Source organism: Paramormyrops kingsleyae, chromosome 15 (assembly GCF_048594095.1).
Source record: "Paramormyrops kingsleyae isolate MSU_618 chromosome 15, PKINGS_0.4, whole genome shotgun sequence".
In the NCBI taxonomy this organism is placed as follows: domain Eukaryota; kingdom Metazoa; phylum Chordata; class Actinopteri; order Osteoglossiformes; family Mormyridae; genus Paramormyrops; species Paramormyrops kingsleyae.
The window spans coordinates 25,640,947-25,662,121 of NC_132811.1; the positions used below are offsets into that span (position 1 = coordinate 25,640,947).

Here is a 21,175-nt window from a genome sequence, read left to right on the forward strand (position 1 = left end):
ACACCCCACAGCTGCTGGACCCCATGACCCTGCCCAACACCCAGTCCATATAAGCATTGAACAGAGTAGGAGCAAGAACAGACCCCTAGTGAACCCCAAAATCAACTGGGAAGAATGCAGAGGTTCTTCCTCCACTCAGCATAGCACTCACAATGCCAGTGTACAGGCCGGCCATGATGTGCAGCAACTTTGGGGGGATCCTGTGAAGTCTCAGGATGTCCCACAAGGCAACTCGATCAACTGAGTCATGGAGCGCAAGCAATATTCATGCTTGCGCTCCATGAGAACCCTCAGTACCAGGATATGGTTGATGGTAGACTTCTTAGGTGTTACCCATGCAATCTCAGTGAGATTGGGTGGTTCACAGCTGATTGCAGGATCAGCTTCGAGAACTGTGGACCCAGAGATGTCCAACATCTGGAGGGTCCACTTTAAACAACTGCAGCATGTCACAACTGCAGTGTCATCTGTAAGGACTGTTCCAACACCCGCCCTGACTGCAAGTCTCCAAGGAACAGATTCAGATGTGCATAATGCTTTGATTCCTCTGTAAGCAACAGGACGTGGGTCACTAGACCACAGATGGTGTGTAGCCATTTGCTAACAAACGCCTCCTTATCTGCCCTCAGAGCCCTCACAGCCATCCTTCTCAGTTCCCGGTACAGACTGGAGTTGCCACCAAGTCATGCGCTGTGACTCCTCTCGATAATATCCAGGGTGCCCTGCGAGATGAAACACCTCCTTCTGGGAACACTGGCAACACCAACACAACCCTCGACAACCTTCAGAGTCTTATCATGGAAGGTCTCCCACATCACATTAGAGTCAGCAGTCGCACCCAAGTCTGCAAGTTCCTTCCACAAATTGTGTGCAAATGATCAGAAACGGCTTGATCTTGGAGTCTGGCTAGGTACAGTACAGCCACATTCTCCTAGTAGGTGGCAGCCTACTGGATCTTAGCTGAATCTTCAGAGTAGCAACAAGTCTGCGGGCAGAATTCACAAACTGAGCACTTCTGCAGACCCTGCAGTTCTGCAGGAGCCTCCAGCGTCTGCCCACAAGGATGTGATCGAACTCCTTCGCCGCAGCACCAGTATTGGAGAACCAAGTCCAACGATGTGGCTCAGGGTGTTGGAACCAGGATCCAGCAACGAGTAGGATAGGCAGGTTGGACAGTGGATGGATGGATGGGTGGTTGGATGAATGGATGGATATTTATTGCTTCTGTAATTCTCATTTGGCATGTGTCTTTATTGTTGTTTACAGATGCTGCTATTAGGAGTGAACCACACAGTTTTTCATTGTGCAATCGTGCAATAAGGAATTATGATTCTGATTCTACTGAGATCATAGCAGGACAACCCTCAACAGCATGATCACATGGACTCACCATGGGTTTGTTAAATATCTTTATCTATAAACAAAAATGGGTAAATGGAAATATTAATATTTTCATTCATCCAATGTCAATGAATATTTCCATCCATCCATTTATCGATCATCAAACCATGCTATCTATTGAGGATCTTAGTGGTTTTGGGTATTTAGATAGAGATTGAAAGGGACTAGAATTCACAGCCAGTTTAATATAAACACAAAGTTCCCCCAGAGCACAATGGAAATGGGTGCGGCAGCCTCAGGTTACCAGGAAAGACTTTCACAGAGCTGGTGTGTCATGATAGAGAAGGAACAGCCTCAAAGGGAAACCTACTTCCTACTGACCTTGAATTCAAAAGGGGTCACTTTCCTCATTGTTTTAATGATCCAAATAGCAATGAAGTTATTAACTACCTGCTTGACTATTTCATGAAGGAAACTTCATGTTTTCTTCATTCAGGTAAATTTCCTAGTTAATAACGTCATTACTGTTTTGTTGGACAGGTGTATGTCAGGTGCTTGCGGCATGGTTACTTGAAGTGTGGCTGTCAAAGGCAGATCCCGGTGCCTGGGACCATGGCACACTACACTGCAGTGCCTCACAGTGCCTGGTGTCTGGGTTGATGGCACACGACACTGCAGCACCTCGCAATGGCTGTCAAAGGCAGAGCCCGGTGTCTCGGACCATGGCACACTAGACTACAGCACCTCGCAGTGACTGTCGAAGGCAGAGCCCGTTGTCTGGGACCATGGCACACTACACTGCATTGCCTTGTAGTGGCTGTCAAAGGCAGAGCCCAGTGTCTAGGACCATGGCACACTACACTACAACGCCTCACAGTGGCTGTCAAAGGCAAAGCTTGGTGTCTGGGACCATGGCACACTACACTGCAGCACCTCGCAGTGACTGTCGAAGACAGAGCCCGATGTCTGGGACCATGGCACACTACACTGCAGCACCTCGCAGTGACTGTCGAAGACAGAGCCCGATGTCTGGGACCATGGCACACTACACTGCAGCACCTCGCAGTGACTGTCGAAGGCAGAGCCCGTTGTCTGGGACCATGGCACACTACACTGCAGCACCTCGCAGTGACTGTCGAAGGCAGAGCCCGTTGTCTGGGACCATGGCACACTACACTGCAGCACCTCGCAGTGACTGTCGAAGGCAGAGCCCGTTGTCTGGGACCATGGCACACTACACTGCAGCACCTCGCAGTGACTGTCGAAGGCAGAGCCCGTTGTCTGGGACCATGGCACACTACACTGCAGCACCTCGCAGTGACTGTCGAAGGCAGAGCCCGATGTCTGGGACCATGGCACACTACACTGCAGCACCTCGCAGTGACTGTCGAAGGCAGAGCCCGATGTCTGGGACCATGGCACACTACACTGCAGCACCTCGCAGTGGCTGTCGAAGGCAGAGCCCGTTGTCTGGGACCATGGCACACTACACTGCAGCACCTCGCAGTGGCTGTCGAAGGCAGAGCCCGTTGTCTGGGACCATGGCACACTACACTGCAGCACCTCGCAGTGGCTGTCGAAGGCAGAGCCCGTTGTCTGGGACCATGGCACACTACACTGCAGCACCTCGCAGTGGCTGTCGAAGGCAGAGCCCGTTGTCTGGGACCATGGCACACTACACTGCAGCACCTCGCAGTGGCTGTCGAAGGCAGAGCCCGTTGTCTGGGACCATGGCACACTACACTGCAGCACCTCGCAGTGACTGTCGAAGGCAGAGCCCGTTGTCTGGGACCATGGCACACTACACTGCAGCACCTCGCAGTGACTGTCGAAGGCAGAGCCCGTTGTCTGGGACCATGGCACACTACACTGCAGCACCTCGCAGTGACTGTCGAAGGCAGAGCCCGATGTCTGGGACCATGGCACACTACACTGCAGCACCTCGCAGTGACTGTCGAAGGCAGAGCCCGATGTCTGGGACCATGGCACACTACACTGCAGCACCTCGCAGTGACTGTCGAAGGCAGAGCCCGATGTCTGGGACCATGGCACACTACACTGCAGCACCTCGCAGTGACTGTCGAAGGCAGAGCCCGATGTCTGGGACCATGGCACACTACACTGCAGCACCTCGCAGTGACTGTCGAAGGCAGAGCCCGATGTCTGGGACCATGGCACACTACACTGCAGCACCTCGCAGTGACTGTCGAAGGCAGAGCCCGATGTCTGGGACCATGGCACACTACACTGCAGCACCTCGCAGTGACTGTCGAAGGCAGAGCCCGATGTCTGGGACCATGGCACACTACACTGCAGCACCTCGCAGTGGCTGTCGAAGGCAGAGCCCGTTGTCTGGGACCATGGCACACTACACTGCAGCACCTCGCAGTGGCTGTCGAAGGCAGAGCCCGTTGTCTGGGACCATGGCACACTACACTGCAGCACCTCGCAGTGGCTGTCGAAGGCAGAGCCCGTTGTCTGGGACCATGGCACACTACACTGCAGCACCTCGCAGTGGCTGTCGAAGGCAGAGCCCGTTGTCTGGGACCATGGCACACTACACTGCAGCACCTCGCAGTGGCTGTCGAAGGCAGAGCCTGTTGTCTGGGACCATGGCACACTACACTGCAGCACCTCGCAGTGGCTGTCGAAGGCAGAGCCTGTTGTCTGGGACCATGGCACACTACACTCTGTAGCACCTCGCAGTGGCTGTGAATGGCAGTATGACGCCTGGCAATAACAGCTGCAGTCAATCACACCCCTAAGCCTCTGATCTGCCATTAACTAAAGATATCACATAAATTCTGTTTTTAACATGAATAGTTATTTATATTTTAGCGATTAGTATAGTAGAGATTTTCTTTCATATTTAATAGTATTCTCCTAATTGCTTATCCTGGTCAGGATCTTGGTGACAGTAATTATTCACATTTTAAATATTGTCTATTATACAAACATTAAGAAAACATTATATTGGAACTACAAACAGGATGAACCCCTCGACACCCTGTTGCCTTGAGTCTAAAAGTCAAAGTTAGCCTTCAGGGATATCATGGGTCAGTTATGAGGTTAGCATCCTTTAGATTTACCTAACTGAAACTGGCAGTTTTGGGTATATGTAGTTGTATTCTGTGTTAAAATAGGTAAAATAATGAGCTTGACTTTTCATATTCTTGTGGCAGACTCTGACAACGATTTCCATTAATATGGTTGCAAAAATGCTGTCTGTTTATTTGCTGCATATTAGACATTAACCTCAGGGCAAACACGGGATCTTTTTTTTTGCTCACCTCGCGAGCCCGTCTAGCAATCAAAATGCGTCGACCAATCAACAGTCGACTCCAGCGCCCGATCTCTATTTGCCACGCCCATAATCTATTTTACTTTGGTGTTCGGGCTTTCCCACCGATCTGCAGTAGTTTCTCTGTTAACTCCTTTGGGCTGTTAAATACACCGCTTTCTTTGGAGTCTAGAATACAGATGTGTCCGATACGTCCGATGCAGTAAATCTACCGTTTCACGGTGTGCGGTTGTCTTTGCATAAATAGGCGAAATCTTTTGAATATCCGAGAGCAAGAAATTGGAGATGGCCGGTAAGTCACAGGGAGACGAAGAGTTTCAGCAAATTCTAAGTGAGATCGGGGGTAAAGAGAGGATATATCTTGTAAGCGAGTCCTGGAATCCCCAAGACGGAAACCCATCGCAGCTCGTTGAGGAATTCGTGAAGGAAATATTTCATTCTCCCTGCCTTGAGTACCGGGATGACGCAACTGACAACTTTAATCACATGGCGAGTAATATAAGTAACGGATCCGTGTCTGCTGACGATAAAAGCCAAGAAAATCAAACATCCTTCGAAAAGACTGCAACCAGCAACAATGTATCCAGGGCGAAAGCCTTGCTTTCTTCCCAAGGGGGCGAGTTAATCCAGCCTCGGAGGCCACAGGGTTTAGAGGTGAATGCAAAACTGGATGGAGAGGACACCGAAAAAGCAATGGGAGTGAAACGGGGAATTTTTAACAAGAACAGCGATCCCCGCGGGGTTCATCGGGCCATCGATTCGCCAATAATAATATTTATTTTTAGGCAGGAATTTATCAGTTGTATAGAAAACAGGATCTGCTTGAAGGAAATCCTTAAAGATGTGAAAGTCCGACTGAAAAAAGCCGGTGTCGTTCCTGCATTGCTAGGATTGGTGTACTTAAGAGGCCAAAGCAGAGAAACGTGTACATCCGTAGAGGTTTTGGATCAACTTATGCGGTCAGTGTTCAGAAGCCACTCCTCTGAAATGATCTGGGTCGGACCTTTCGTGCCAAAGACGGCAGATGGGATGCATACAATTAAAAAAAATGTCTGCAGGACACTACAATCATCTCTTCATAGAGGTTAAGTACCTCAAGTAAAACTGAAGTTCATTTCATGTTTTCTTACTGTATTGATAGCCTACTATAATAGTATTTTATGTTCATGTAGCTTATTTTCTTTACTTGGTTATAAATAAAATACTTAATCTATTTTGTTAATTGAAACCTACATGTAAAACGTAGAGGTATGTGTCAGAGCACCGATTGCTTCCAAACTTTAATTGTTACACCTGTTGTGATTTTAGGTAATGCTGTGAACAGAGGGAGCGGCTTATCAGAAATGTTACAGTGCTTCCCATGGGTTCACAGAGGAGCTCAGAGAAACACAGCCACCAGCACCTCCATTAACGGGAAGCAAGGTGAAAACCATGCATGTGTCTTCTAACCAGTTACCCTGGAGGGGCTGGTCTGCAGCCAGTGTCAGGCAGCACAGGGCATAAGACTGGGGTCCATCAGGATCAGATACCAGCTCATGACAGGGCATATACCTACCATCACTAAATATGGACAATTCATAGACACCAGATAGCCTAACTTTGGACTGTGGGTGAAAACCAATGTGACATGGGTCCACTCTAAGATACTGCTTGGGTCAACACAACCCAACATGGGTTAACTGGCAGCCCAGCACTAGATAAATATTAAGCAGGGTTATTTTAACCCAGCCTGTTGGGTTATGCAATTCAATCATGATTCTAGGTTAGTTTGTGCAGGGTGTGTGTGTGTGTGTGTGTGTGTGTGTGTGTGTGTGTGTATATATATATATATATATATATATATATATATATATATATATATATATATATATATATATATATATATATATATATATATACACACACATACACATACAGACACAATACAGTAAGTTATCTCTTACTTAGCTCATGGTTAACTGGCTAGGTAGCATTTAACCAACGTTAGCTTGCTGGCAATAGATGAAAGACAGTGTAACGTTATTGTTCCAAGAGAAGGAGTTAAAATTAGCTTTAATTTTGTTATGTATATTATTCAAATATTACAGTATTGTTTTATTATAGATATTATTACACGGTGGAATAAAAGCAAAAATTTCTCATCTGGTGTTTGAGGTTATTTGACTGTTTATTTTCCAATAGTTCCAACGAATATATTTGAATGTTATGTGACAGAATATGGGTACAGGTGTCCAAATGCTGGGTCTTAAACATCCCCCCGCAGCCGGGTCCGGCCAGCAGCCGAAATGCTGGGTCAGGACTGGGTATTTGGACTGAAAACAACCCAAAAATAATATCCAACAGGCTCAATCCAGCTTTTGTGGTCAAAACTCAGCCCAGGACCTTTTAGAGTGTCGGTGACTGCTACCTGCTCAGCCACTGTGTCACCCAAATTGTGAAACATTTGGTTTGATTACAGGGAAATAATTTTTAACTTTCATTTAAAATTTCTAGGTGGAGCAGAGTGTGTGGAAGAGTGTGTACCCCTGACGAAGACCTCCACAACCAACATGCAGCAGGCAGGCTGTAACATGAGCGGATAGCAGAGCCAAACTGTCCATTTCTCATGTCCTATAACGCTAGGCTGCACAGCTTGCATGAGTTTATGTTAAAAAAGAATTATACTATAATCAATTTATCTTTAAGAAAATCTTTTAAAATAATGTACAACTTTAACAACAATATGACTTTTGTGAAGATTAAACAACCTGACTTAATGATTACAACCACAGAAAATCTTTTGTCAACTTACACTTCAGTTAAAGGCACCATTTTAAAGTAACACTGATGGTATCACTGGATCTTGTTCATAGTGCATTACAGATTTGTATAAGCCAGGTTTTTAATGCGTGAAAAAATTATGAATTGAGGCAACTAATTTGATTGCTGCTCTGCTTAGTTTTATATATATGCAATTATATTTTTATTAAAAACCAACAGCCAAGGTTGCAGGAGCATCTCATTCACCATTTTATGTACCTTCTTTATTAAGGGTGAATGCTTGTTTTCCACGTGTCTCAATGGCACTAGATTTGTATGTTGTTTTTTCTCAAAAATGGAAGAAATATCTGCTACTTTTTAGTGTTTTGAAAGATATAGATGATTTGCACAATAAACTGCTTTTTCTGTTATTATGGAATGCATCCCATGAGTGGGATGTTTAAAGGTAATTGTGTTGAACAATTTAATCAGTAACATTAAATATGGGTATTAAATTAAATTAGATCATGTATTCATTTAGTATAAAACTTGATGCAGTTCTCAATACCGATCTTCATTCTTATTGTATTTCTTGTCGGTCACTATATAGCCCTGTCTTTTACATATCATCACTAAATATTTAAAAGTCAATTGATAAATATACATATATCTAACTGAGATGTAGCATTTATTTTGTATAAAACATATGGAATTGTTTAACAGTAATTTTATGTTAAAATAGGCTGTTTTATTACAATCAAGGATTATGATTAATATTTTTCTAATTGTATTAAATTCATATTTATACCTAAATTTGCGTTTCAGTGTATTTGTTTAACCAGCACGTGCTTTAGAATAAATTTTAAATGAATTTGAAACCTTTGTCATTTTTTGAAGGATGAGATTTCTCGAGAATCTACCATTCTAATCAAATTGAGCGATTCGGTCCAACCACGTGACCTTAACCAGGATAAGCTGATGATGGATGAATGGACGGACGGACGGAGGATCCATCCATCCACCCACCAGCCGCTTATTCCAAGAACACCCACGGTCTTTCCAGTCCTATTGATGCATAGTCGTTTTTTTGTTCCATTTCTCCAACTACAAGACCCAGAGTTCGGTTGAGGTTCAAAAATCTCCTGTTTAAAATTTCTTATTAGCATATGAGAGTTTAATTCACAACGGAATTAAACCAGCAAGCTAAAAATTATGTTTAGCTCTAGGTCTTCTATTCATATGTAGTTGTAATAGCACCATTTACATTTTTCAGTTTTTTAAAACTGGGAAGTTTTAATTCAACAGTCAGGCAACACATTGGACACCATGCACAAACAACGGGTCCATGCCTAGGGCTTCTTTTGAAAGAAAAAAACAGCGGAGGTAGTGTCGCTCACTGACACGGGGTGATAATTTATGCTTTCTGAGATTTCTCTTTCCAGTAGAGAACACGTTTCCTTTGTCTCAGTACAGAGGTGGCATAAGAATCAAATATGATAACTTCAGCGGGTAAGTGACTGAACAATGATGTACGTATATTTTTTCGAGCAGGCTTGTGTTAGTGGCAGACGAGGAAGTGCCGGTTGATTTAGCTGAGTCAGAGCTAGCCGGTTAGCATTGCTGTTAATTCCCGACGTATATCTCACACTGAACGAACACAACAGTCGGGGTGTCTTTTAGGAAACATATTACGTCTTCAATATAAACGTAATTTTAACTTAATGATAACCAGCAAGTATACGACCGCTAAGAGACTTGGCTACCGGTACAAAGAGCCAAGCCGTCTATACCGGGGGTAACTTTTGGCAGCTGCTCTGAAATTGTTTATAAGGGTAGTTTCATACAGTGTCATTATAAGCAGAATAATCGGAATACTCTACAGGTACAGGAAAAACATGAGGTTTCTGTCTGTTCCCTGAAACTGACCGTAATGAATGGTAGGAGGCCTAGCGTGTGTGTTTACGGTCGGTCCCGCACATAAAACCCCGAAAACGGCTTTGCCGTGCTCATCTTCCGTCTTTTATGCATTTATTTTCGCAGCGGGAATAATTTCTCTGTTGGACGAAGACGAGCCCCAATTGAAGGTAAATACTTGAATGATATAGTTTTAGTTAATGTATCCTGAGACGAATAATGACTTACCCGATGGCTTTTCTCTTGCATTAGGAGTTTGCCTTGCACAAATTGAACTCTATTGTCAATGACTTTTGGGCTGAGATATCGGAATCCGTTGATAAAATGTAAGTAATCATTTGTAAATATTTAATAAAACACAAATTTTGACGTCGTGGAAGTATACCGAGAAATTTTGAAAAGGTATTTCTGTGAATTGGTTCAAACCGTTTTGATCTTGTAGGTAGGAAAGGTTTGTAGCTGTCGGTTACTATATTAATAAGTAATTGTTGACAGGTACAAGTAGTTGATCAAGTGCAAAAATGTAAGGAAAAAACAACGATATGTTATGGCCCATAAATGGAACTGTGAATCAGGAGTATCAAAGGCATCTTAATTAGCAGTATTCTGGTGTGAATTTGGAAAAACAGTATATAATGTGTCCATGTCAAGTTTTGGAAATTTCTTAGTACTTTTGTTGAATATCATATTTTCCTCCTCCTCCTGGCTTTAGTGAAGTTTTGTATGAAGATGAGACGTTTCGTAGCAGAGAGTTTGCTGCTCTGGTGGCTTCCAAAGTTTTCTACCATCTTGGGGCTTTCGAGGAGTCCCTGAACTACGCTCTTGGCGCTGGGGACCTGTTCAATGTCACTGATGATTCAGAATATGTGGAGACAATTATTGGTGAGTGTGCGAATGTCAGGAATGGTAGATGTGCAAAAACAGAAATGATAATAAAGTGCAGATTAAATATATTTTGCATGTGATTTAATTTATTCCTGAAATGTTTAAATGAGTTTCCTGAACTTAAGCACTAGAATAGATTGTCGGTTCTTTCTGAATATATAATAGTTAGATTTACCTGTGGGAATGATATGCTTCCCTGTGACATGCCTTCAGCCAAATGCATTGACCATTACACAAAGCTGCGCGTGGAGAACGCAGAGCTACCGGATGGTGAGGAGAAGAAGAACATTGACCCACGGCTTGAGGGCATTGTAAACAAAATGTTCCTCCGTTGCCTGGGAGACCATAAGTACAAGCAGGCTATCGGTATTGCCCTGGAGACACGCCGCTTGGACATCTTTGAGAAGACCATTCTGGAGTCTGTAAGTATATCCTGAGGAATTTCCGATAATTAAGGATCTACTTCTTAGCTGCATGGTCAAGTGATTACCTCTGTAATTATGTTTAACTTATAATCATATTGGCACAGTGGAGGTGAACTGTCAGACTGTTACTGAGGGCACTACTATGTTTTAATAGCAAGCATAGTCATCTGTGATAAATGTCTTTGCAGGGCAGAATTTGTAAGCAGTGTTTGCACTTTGACCAGATTTATAGTTTTTAGCTGCCTACAATTCAATTGATTATATGTAATGTTTTTTGGGTTTTTACCAGATGGTGAATCTGTTGGGGGGGGAACACATTTGATATTTGACAACCACATTTTAAAAATTAGATTCAACATTTATATATACGCATAATGTATAAATACATTATAATAAAATGATTATATCGTGTGTGCATGTGCATTGAAGTCCCAGACAGAAGGCAGGCCACTGAAGGCATGGCATCTGTACTGTATGCCTGGCAGGAGTCAATAGCAGGTTGAGAGCAGCTAGTGATAATTCTGTATCGCTCTTGTTAAGTTCTGAGTATGATTATATTATTCATCTGTACCAGATAGCTGGGTTGTAAATAATGATTTTTATTGATATTGCTTTGCTTGTGTCTCCAGCTCTTACGTGTTTGTTCTTGTGGAGGTAGCTGTACATCGTTTCATGGAGGCCTTGACATCCGCTTCTCCATGACCTGATATAGTGCCGTTTTCCCCCTTTGAGCAGAATGACGTCAGCGGCCTCCTGGCCTACAGCCTGAAGGTGTGCATGTCGCTGATGCAGAACAAGCAGTTTCGCAACGAAGTTCTCAGGGTGTTGGTCAAGCTTTACATGAACCTGGAGAAGCCGGACTTCATCAACGTCTGTCAGGTAGCCTGCCTTGGGAGCTCAGGGGTTTCTGGGGGGGGGGGATAGGGGTGCTGATGTTTTGGTCTGCTGCTACACTCTGACAGCTTTAGAAGAGGATGGAGATCCTGTGGAGGCCAGTAGAGATGATGTAGGGTTAGGTTAGAATTAGCTGGTGTTCATCCTGGATTTCTTTATGTTAGTTTTGTGTCTATCTTCCATCTTCTATGGACATGGCTGTGTGTGGTACTGTGCCTGACCCTCTCTTCCCGTCCTGTGCAGTGCCTGATATTCCTGGATGACCCCCAAGCTGTCAGTGACATCCTGGAGAAGCTGGTTAAGGAGGACAACCTGCTGATGGCCTATCAGATATGCTTTGACCTGTATGAGAGTGCCAGCCAGCAGTTTCTGTCCTCCGTCATCCAGAACCTGCGCACTGTGGGGACCCCCATCCCCTCGGTGCCGGGCTCCACCAACACGGGCACCGTGGTTAGCCATGACAAAGACGGGTGAGCGCACAGATGGTGCTGGTGTGTGGTGGCGTAGATCTACACAGAGGATGTGCACAGAGTGGCCTGTTAGATTGTGAGATCACTGCTGCTTATCACGCTTGTGATTTGCATTACATTTACTTATGTTACAGATGCTTTTGTACAAAACATCGTAGAGGTGAGGCAAATAGCATTTTACTAACATACTACCGTCAAGGAGCCAACTAAGTAAAAAAGCAGTTATGTAGAGCTTTCAATGAATCACCTGATTGTGATATCAGAGCAAGAGCTGAACAACACCTTTGAAACAAAGCAAGAAGACGATTTAATCCAAAGGCAAGATTTGGTTTTGAAATATGAATGTTTGTATTTTTTTTGCTTAGTGATACTATGGAAACTGAAGAGAAAGTGGGGAGCTCTCCTGCTGGGAAGGCATCTGATTCAGTAAGTGCAGGAGTTTTTGATGTATTTGAACTCCTGGTTTTAATTAAATTCCAAATGTGTAAGTTCTGGCTTTATTGAAAAAAAAATGGGCATGAAACTGCATGTAATTTAATTTTGTTCTGCATCTAAATATCGAGACAGAGTCCTTAACTTATGGTCATGGCCTGTAATATTTGATTGTAGTGTTTGCCTGCATCATTTCCCAGTGTAACCACAGCCCTTATTCCTTCTTTCCATGCTGCAGAAGGATGAACCTAAAGACCAGAATTCCAAGATGATCAAAATCCTCAGCGGGGAAATGGCCATAGAGCTGCATCTACAGTTTCTCATCCGAAACAACAACACGGATCTCATGATCCTCAAGAACACAAAGGTGGGAGACAGGCAGCTTAAGATGCCTGTGAATATTCAGATTGCTCTGTATCGATGTAGGCGGCAAGTCACTGTCCTGAGTGCTGACTCTGTCTTGCACCGTTATAGGATGCCGTGCGGAATTCGGTATGTCACACAGCGACGGTCATCGCCAACTCCTTCATGCACAGCGGCACCACCAGCGACCAGTTTCTCAGGTACGATGGCCATCCTGCCGTTTCTGCAGCTTTGAGGTTTGTTGCTGAAACATTCCAGTATCTCTAGGTCAGGAGGCTGTGTGTTCTTTCAATATTGTTAATGATTCTTTTCTTATTTTGGGAGTATTATAAACGGCTCCTTTCTCTCTCTTTTGAACAGAGAGAATTTAGAGTGGCTAGCCAGAGCTACTAACTGGGCCAAATTCACTGCCACTGCCAGCCTGGGCGTCATTCACAAGGCAAGGCCAACCCCTTTAAAAGAGTACCTCACAGCTGATTGGTCGACTTTGAATGCTCATGTCCTCTGTGTCTCTGTGGACAGGGACATGAAAAGGAGGCGCTGCAGCTGATGGCCACGTACCTCCCCAAAGACACCTCCCCTGGCTCGGCCTACCAGGAAGGGGGTGGTCTCTATGCCCTGGGGCTCATTCACGCCAACCATGGGGGGGACATCATTGACTACCTTCTCAGCCAGCTTAAGAGCACTAGCAACGATGTGAGTCCACGCCACGAGTAAACTGACCTCCTTCTGAACGCAAACTAGGCTTTGGTGATCACTTCATCCCTCTGCCAACAGATCGTCCGTCACGGTGGAGCCCTGGGCCTGGGCTTAGCTGCCCTGGGCACTGCCCGACAGGATGTGTATGACCTTCTGAAGGCCAATCTCTACCAGGACGATGCAGTGACAGGTGCGAAGCTCAGCCTGCATGTTTTTCATTTAGTCCTGTGTTACATGCTGTGCTTCCTAGCAAAATATCCCATCATGCCTCATTTAATCTGTTCTGCAGCTGCATGCTTCTGCTTGAGTAGTTTTAAGATTAAGCACCTTTTCAAAGCTCTTTAGCTTTATAAAATCAAAGCAGAAGACATTAACTTAACCTCTTATCACATGGACCTCTGTGGTGGGTGATGCTGATGCAGGTAGGGCGACCATGTCGGACTTCTTCCTTTCAGGTGAGGCGGCTGGGCTCGCCCTGGGCCTGGTCATGCTGGGCTCTAAGTCAGCCCAGGCCATCGAGGACATGGTCGGCTACGCTCAGGAGACGCAACATGAAAAGATCCTGCGTGGGCTGGCGGTGGGCATTGCACTGGTCATGTATGGACGCATGGAGGAGGCCGACACTCTCATCGAGAGCCTCTGCAGGGACAAGGTGTGGCTGCCAGTGCGTCTGTGATGATGATGATGATGATGATGATTGTACCACCATATATATATATATAACAGTACACTGTCTGCCACTGTGCCACACTTCTGCAGTGCTGTGTTGCACCTCATTTGATGATGATGATGATGATGATGATAATAGGTGCTTTCACACTAAAGTTCCAGAACCTGGTGTTGGTCTCGACCAGGGACTTTTGTAGCTCCTGGCCACTTTTGTGTGTCGCTTTCATGCCACACAACAGGAACCGGGACCTTCATGCTAAATAAGCATGGGAGATGCAAAAAGCTCAAAGCTTAAATTTCACACAAAATTTCATACGGAACTACACCGTCACGGCAAAACAATGGGAAGATAAGTCGTTTAACAGTTTGTTAGTCATTGTGAGGGATTGATCGCGATCAAAAGGGACATAACCTTTTATTTATATTGTACTGAATATGACCCGCAATATCTTAATAAATCTGGCCAGCATTATTACACAGAATAAAAAAACAATGATTCGGTAACTAGAGCTGTCACTATTACTTGATAAAACTTGATCACTAGATTATTTAAAAGCATTGATTAAAATTTTCCTTCTCAGTTGCTTGGCAATATGGTGGAAGGGAGACCGTGTGTAGAGGGTGAGGGTCCAAATATAAAGAGAAAGCATCAGCTGTGTTGAATCACTTAACATTAAATGTGACTAAAAATGCAGTCATGTATCAGTGTTGCAAAACAGAACTTAAATATCACCATATTATGCCTGCAGCACAAATGAAACTTAAGACAATAGCCAATAATGCAAGGTGAATCATAGATATGTGCCATTTAACCTCTTGGAATAGACTAGTCTGTCTTTGTCACCACATTGACTGCTAAATTTACTTTCTACAGTTCTGTATGCCAAAATAATCGCTGCTACAACAAATGTTAGCCCCGACGCATCATCTAACATAACTATATTTATTATTTGTGATTATATTTTATGTTACAAATGATTACTCAATGAATCATCAGATTAATTGGTAGATTACTTGATTATTGATATTGATGTGACAGCCCTGTATGTAACGTTATCCCACTAATAAGTGTTGGGAAGTTTCACTGCTGGAACCAGCAATATTAGACAGAAGTATATTTCTTATTAAGCAAGTTTTCTGATGCAGGAATATAGAGATGCATCAATTAAATTATTTTCTTGTTTGCATCAAATGTAATTGAGGTGCAAAAATAATTCCATCTGCATTTTTGCTCTGCTACATTTTCCCTGCACTTCCATGCAACCTCTAAATTGGCACCGGTGCTTGTGGCCATCCAATCCTCAAGCTATCTCTGTAAGTGCCTACCCAGTAGTTTGTGTTCAACGAAAATACCTACTCTGGTGTTGGTACTAAAATAGGATTCCAAAACTGCCTCTGAGAAACTACAGTCGGGCTGAGTTCCTGCGGTGTGGACATGACAAAAGTCCCTGGTTCTGGAAAAAGGTTTTAATCCCAAACAAAAGATCCTGTGTGAAAGCACCTAATAATAATGCCATCATATATCAGTATACTGCTTGTCATCGTGCTGGACATCTGCAGCAGTATACTGTGTAATCTGTAGTACTAGTAATAATAAATAGCAGTAATAATATTAGCACAGGTCTCCCATGGCTGTGCTACACACGCAGAAATTGCTTTGCTTGTCTCACTTTAAGCTTTTCTCACTTGTAAACTTGTTTGCTAGTATTTAGTATGTTAAGCCAATGACATTGTTTGGCTACAATGATGAGTGGTGTTGTAGCCATTCACTAGTGCATAGGCAGACACTCAGCGGGGTATGTGCTTCCTCCTTTTCAGGACCCCATCCTCCGGCGCTCTGGGATGTACACGGTGGCTATGGCGTACTGCGGCTCTGGCAACAACAAAGCCATCAGACGGCTGCTGCACGTAGCTGTGAGTCTAAAATCCCCGCACCCCTGTCACACCAGGCACTGCTCCACACACTGGCCATCCGGAGGGCAGCAGCCAAGAAGAGTCCTCAGGGGCTTTTCTGCTCCTGTCAACAGGCTCTGGGAAAGGGGAATTGTTAGAATGATGATAACGTATTAAAAATTGCCATATTTGAAATGTTCTCAGATAAGACAATTCTAATGTCATCTGCAGCACTGATCAAATCAGCTGCATGTATATTTCCTGAAGGAATGTTTGTTTTACCTTACAAATTAGTTTCCTTAAATGTTGAGTCATGCTGCAGTCTGTTAGGCGGTTTAACAAGCAAGAAGTTGAATGAAATTGAAGTCTAAGCCAATCAGAATAATCCACGTGTGTGGGCTGGACATCTGAGAATCAGTCATTTAATTAGAGATGGAAGAAACCTCTGGAGCATTTGTAAATATTGTAATGCTTTTCTGTAATTGAAATGCATAAAGTCAGTTCTGAAACTGATAATGCCTGACTTTACTGAAACGGAACATTATTCATATCTGTAATTTACTGTGCCGTGTGCAGTGGAGGTGAAAATGTAGCAAAGTAAAATCTGAACTTTTTAGAATTTTTTTGTCCATTGCCTAAAAACTTTTTAGGTCTTACTGCATTAATGCCATTATATTACTGCTTTGGTATTCATGCTGCAGACATCATACCTGGATTTGAAATAAGCTGATAAGCTTTTAATCAGCCTTAAACCACAGCAGAATGGAAAAGCACATTCTTACTAAAAAACACCTGAGCTGTCCATGGGCTGGTATTAGGGGCCCCTTGTGTTTTGACTGCCTATTTTATAAAGAGAAATGCTGGCGCTAAATGCACCTCATGAGTCTTATTCCTCCTTCCACCAATAGATGGCAGTGCTTGCATATCTGACTGAAGGTCCGTTTACATCGTTTTGTGTGCTGGTATCTGGTCACTCAATACGTTTACATGGACAGCTAATTCAAGCTACAGTTATAGCTTGATTGTGCCATTTAATCAGACTACTGCCCTTCTGCCAGTATACATGCATGGGAGGGAAATCGATTTATTGACCGAAGAATAAAAAAAAAAAAGTATATTTAAAAAAAATAAAAATAAAAAAAATAATAAAAAAAAATAATGGATGCCTGGACAAATAAAATGACAAGCTTTAATCGTGATCTGGTTGGTAGAACAGATACAAGATCAGGATAAAATAACATGAAATACAGTATTTTGTATTATATACTGTAACAGCACAGTATTGGATTTTTTTCAGATTGCAATGTGGTTTTGTTTTAATAAATATTGGGGTATTTATGAAACAAAAAAGGATGTCTTAGTCCAAGAAAGAGAAATTTGATTCAGCACAATTTCAGTCAGACTAAGATGTTTACATGTACTTTTAAAAGTCCTGTTTTAGTCAGATCACAATAATTTGATTTTCTTAATATACATGTAAACTTTACTGACTGCGATGAACTGGCCAGCCAAAAGACAAATTGTGCCTTTAATCAAAGACTGAGAAATCTTGTAACTGCTTCAGGCTTTACTGCTGTACTACTAGATTTATTTAGAAAGAAGTATAATATTTTCAGACATTCCTGTTATTTATAATCTGCAAATCCTTAGGGAAGAATTACATTGCAGAGTAGCTTCGATCAGGCCCTTAAATATGTTTCTGCCAGGTGTGTGCCTTTGGGCTAACTGTGTGTGCTTTTTGGATAGGTGAGCGACGTCAATGACGATGTCAGACGGGCCGCAGTGGAGTCAATCGGGTTTATCTTGTTCAGGTATGGTCCATTTCACCTACTGTCATACCACTTTCCACCACTGGGTTGCTGCTTCTGCGTTTTGATTCCTCTGCTGTGGCATGCTTTGGTAATTGTTCTAAGTATGTGTACACAAAGCAAATTCCATTCATGGTTTAGAAATACTTTCCAAATTTGTGTGGAAAGTGTCATATAGATCCAATCATTCATTTTATCTCCTGTTTTTAACATTCCAAATCAGCTTCAGACATCATTTCCTTACCCCACAAATGCTTCTTCTGAAAGTGGGTTTTTCCCCTCTGGGTTTTGGCTCATGTAAAAACCGAAACATTAGTACCTCCCGGTGTTTTCATTTGGTTTGTGGTAATTATGCTTGGTACTTCCAGTGTTTTCAAACTGGCTGGTCTCACAGATTGTCTTGTGGACACCTCATGGGTCGACATTAAGTCTGTTAGTTGGGCTTGGCACGCTAGTCTCATTTCAGCTTTCTCTTCTGTGCTTAATGCTGGGAGAGAGTGTCATTCAAATGCTGGGAGATTATTATGAATCTTTATAATAATATTGTGCCTGGACATAGGGGGGTGATGCAGAGGCTGTGTACCCCCCAGTGTAATAGGGTGCCAGTGTTTGTATTTCTGTATCTTCTCAAACGGTCCTTGGGGCTCTCCATCTTGTCCACATTTTTTCTCCCTCCCAGCTCCCTCTCTCTGGGCATGCCCGAGAACCAAGTTGTGAAACACTGCTCTAAATGACTGGTGTCCTGTTCCGAGTATCCCCTTCCCTGTTTGGTCCAGGCTTGCTTTGCTTGCTTTAGTGTTGCTCCGCATACACATTTGTGGAAAGTGGATGGATATGGGCAGAGGGGCTTGCCCATCGTTTTCCCACACTGGCTCTGCAGTAACTCTGTGTACTGTAAAACAGGGTGACTGTCGCGTTCTGCCTCAGTAGACCACACAGGATTATTGATAAGGGATCAGTGTACGCACAGCCTGTGTTCCGGCAGGACATTGTATCCACTCTCCATGGAATGGTGAGAGTGTGGCGGGGAAGTTTATCATGGAAATATGCTCTGCTTCTGCTTTGCCTCTTCATCTCATGTTCCCCTTTGCTGTTTATATCATCCCATCCTTCATCTTTCCGTCTAAATTCCCACACTGGACTGCAGAAAGGTATTAAACATCATCCCGGGCCAAACTGAAGAACAGTGGACCTATTTTAAGCCCAAAAAAGGCTATGCGATATTGTTGTTGTGATCAATCGGCTGTAAGACAAACCCATTGTAAATCTTAGTGGTGTTTAGAAAGTCTTAACAGTAACCCTTCAGATGAGCTGGGCTGGGATGTCACAGAGATGTCTCGATTCATACACCTAAGCAATCTTTCTTTAATGACATGGATTCTGCCATGTTTCCATTAGCAAGGAGACCCTTTGCATCAAACCAAGCGCTCCCTTTTTTCACCTAAGCTGCATCAACAAATGACAGGACTGCATTGCACCATATGACTGGAAATGGGGGCAGAAAAACAGGTGTTATAATAAAGAGCTGGACCCTCTCTACGCGCTCGCATCTGCACAGCACTCGCTCGCTCGACAGGATGAATTTTGACACTTTGGAGGCGGGATCAGTGGCTATATCTCCGCTCCTTTGATTGGTTTTTTAAAATATTGACTAAGATTGGCTATTTGCTTTGATAGAAGATGAAAATAACTTGTCACTGACCGCGGTTAAGTTAGCCTCATATGGATTTTCATATTATTTTTGTCTAATAGTTATTAATTATTATATTGCATCAACTTAAAGTGCAATGGAGCAACAACTAAGGGGTTAATAGCTCTAAAACAAAACGGGACAGCCATGTCCTATGGAGTGTGCTTTCATCAGTGGACTCTGGGGGATAATGCACACCCCTTGGATTTTCAAGATCACTTTAATGTGATGAAACACGTAATCAAACAATTCAACTGTGGTACATTTGCTTTGTCCCATGGTGCACTGCCTAAATCACACTTTACAACTAATTTATGGATTAATTTGTGTTATCAATTAACTGTCAATATGTATGAAATGGAGCAATGGCATGTAATATGCTTACAATGTGTTAATAACTGTTAGAGAGAAAGTTATTCTGAAAATCCAAGGGGTGTGCATTGTTCCCTGTAGTCCACTGATCAAAGCACACTCCACTAGATGTGCCTGTCTTGTCTAGTTTTAAAGTTACTAACCCATTCATGTATTGTGCCATTGCACATTATATGGATACATTCAAACATTAAGCCCAAAATGCTAAACCATCATGTCATTACAGCTGAAAGAACATATAATATTAGCTATTAACACGATTTTGCACAAATCACGAAATGGTTTGAAGCACAAAAATAAGTACTGGACATATGTACTTGTCTATGTACTGGACATCACGATTCTGTCATTAAAAACGCCCCACCTTACTTCCATTAAAAGTTATTAAAGCCCTAAAACTGGATATCGAATATGAGGCTAACTTAACCGCGGTCAGTGACACGTTATCTTCATCTTCTACCAAAGCAAATAGCCAATCATAGTCAATATTTTAAAAAACCAATCAAAGGAGCGGAGATATTAGCCACTGTTCCCGCCTCCAAAGTGTCAAAATTCATCCTGTGAAGCGAGCGAGTGCCGTGCAGATGCGAGCACGTAGAGAGGGTCCAGCGAACGCGATCGCGTAGAGAGGATGGGTTTTCAGGTTCGACTTTTGGCACTAATGTAACGCCGATCGAGCGAGCAAGCGAGTGCTGTGCAAACGCGAGCATGTAGAGAGGATGGGTTTTCCGCTCACGAGCGCATATGCGCGCGTGGTTTTTATTCGCACGAGTTTTGGCACTAATTTAACGGCATATGACAGTCCCATTTCAGTAACGGTCATATCGTTAGTGGTGCAACGATGTGGAAATTTTGACCGATAGTGATAACCGGTATATTTTTGTCTAATATCATCGATTGTAATACCTGCTACCCTCTGAGCGACTTGCCAGGTGTGAGAGGAGAGGGGTTACCAACGGTGAAACTTGCTCCACACATTAGTGAAATTATGTCCTTTTTATGCTGTGGAAAATATATGATCAATGGAATGTAAGGTGCTTTGAGACCTCCAGTATGAATGAGCCGATTAAATCCATCTTCTCCACTATGAAAAATGTCTGATCATCCAATGCAGTCATCTGTTATTTCAATACAGTCATGCACCGCAATAGGACATTTTGGTCAATGATGGACTATATATATGACGGTGGTCCCATAAAATTATACTGTAACGGCTGAAAAATTCCTATTGCCTAGTGATGTCATAGTGCAACACTGTTTTTGCTGATGCACTAGATTAG

General features: G+C 43.2%; 2 protein-coding genes across 2 annotated transcripts in view; both read left to right on the forward strand.

Moving 5' to 3' along the window:
• The first annotated feature begins 4,665 nt into the window (after window positions 1-4,665).
• On the forward strand, window positions 4,666-8,193 carry LOC111848160 (uncharacterized protein C2orf72 homolog). The gene is made up of 3 exons (XM_023819943.2): window positions 4,666-5,726; window positions 5,951-6,064; window positions 7,136-8,193. Exons 1-3 carry the CDS (start codon window positions 4,928-4,930, stop codon window positions 7,222-7,224), a joined length of 1,002 nt encoding a protein of 333 aa, XP_023675711.2. The 5' UTR covers window positions 4,666-4,927; the 3' UTR covers window positions 7,225-8,193.
• Window positions 8,194-8,717: 524 nt separating this feature from the next.
• The window catches only part of psmd1 (proteasome 26S subunit, non-ATPase 1), a 39,874-nt gene continuing 27,416 nt past the window's right edge, over window positions 8,718-21,175 (forward strand). The window contains exons 1-16 of the mRNA XM_023819959.2: window positions 8,718-8,890; window positions 9,422-9,465; window positions 9,548-9,621; window positions 10,008-10,177; window positions 10,394-10,602; window positions 11,341-11,484; window positions 11,743-11,969; window positions 12,335-12,395; window positions 12,640-12,768; window positions 12,876-12,964; window positions 13,125-13,203; window positions 13,287-13,460; window positions 13,542-13,653; window positions 13,919-14,115; window positions 15,951-16,046; window positions 17,772-17,836. Coding sequence (XP_023675727.1) covers window positions 8,875-8,890; window positions 9,422-9,465; window positions 9,548-9,621; window positions 10,008-10,177; window positions 10,394-10,602; window positions 11,341-11,484; window positions 11,743-11,969; window positions 12,335-12,395; window positions 12,640-12,768; window positions 12,876-12,964; window positions 13,125-13,203; window positions 13,287-13,460; window positions 13,542-13,653; window positions 13,919-14,115; window positions 15,951-16,046; window positions 17,772-17,836 — 1,886 coding nt within the window. The 5' untranslated portion in view covers window positions 8,718-8,874. The remainder of the gene's footprint in view (window positions 8,891-9,421; window positions 9,466-9,547; window positions 9,622-10,007; window positions 10,178-10,393; window positions 10,603-11,340; window positions 11,485-11,742; window positions 11,970-12,334; window positions 12,396-12,639; window positions 12,769-12,875; window positions 12,965-13,124; window positions 13,204-13,286; window positions 13,461-13,541; window positions 13,654-13,918; window positions 14,116-15,950; window positions 16,047-17,771; window positions 17,837-21,175) is intronic.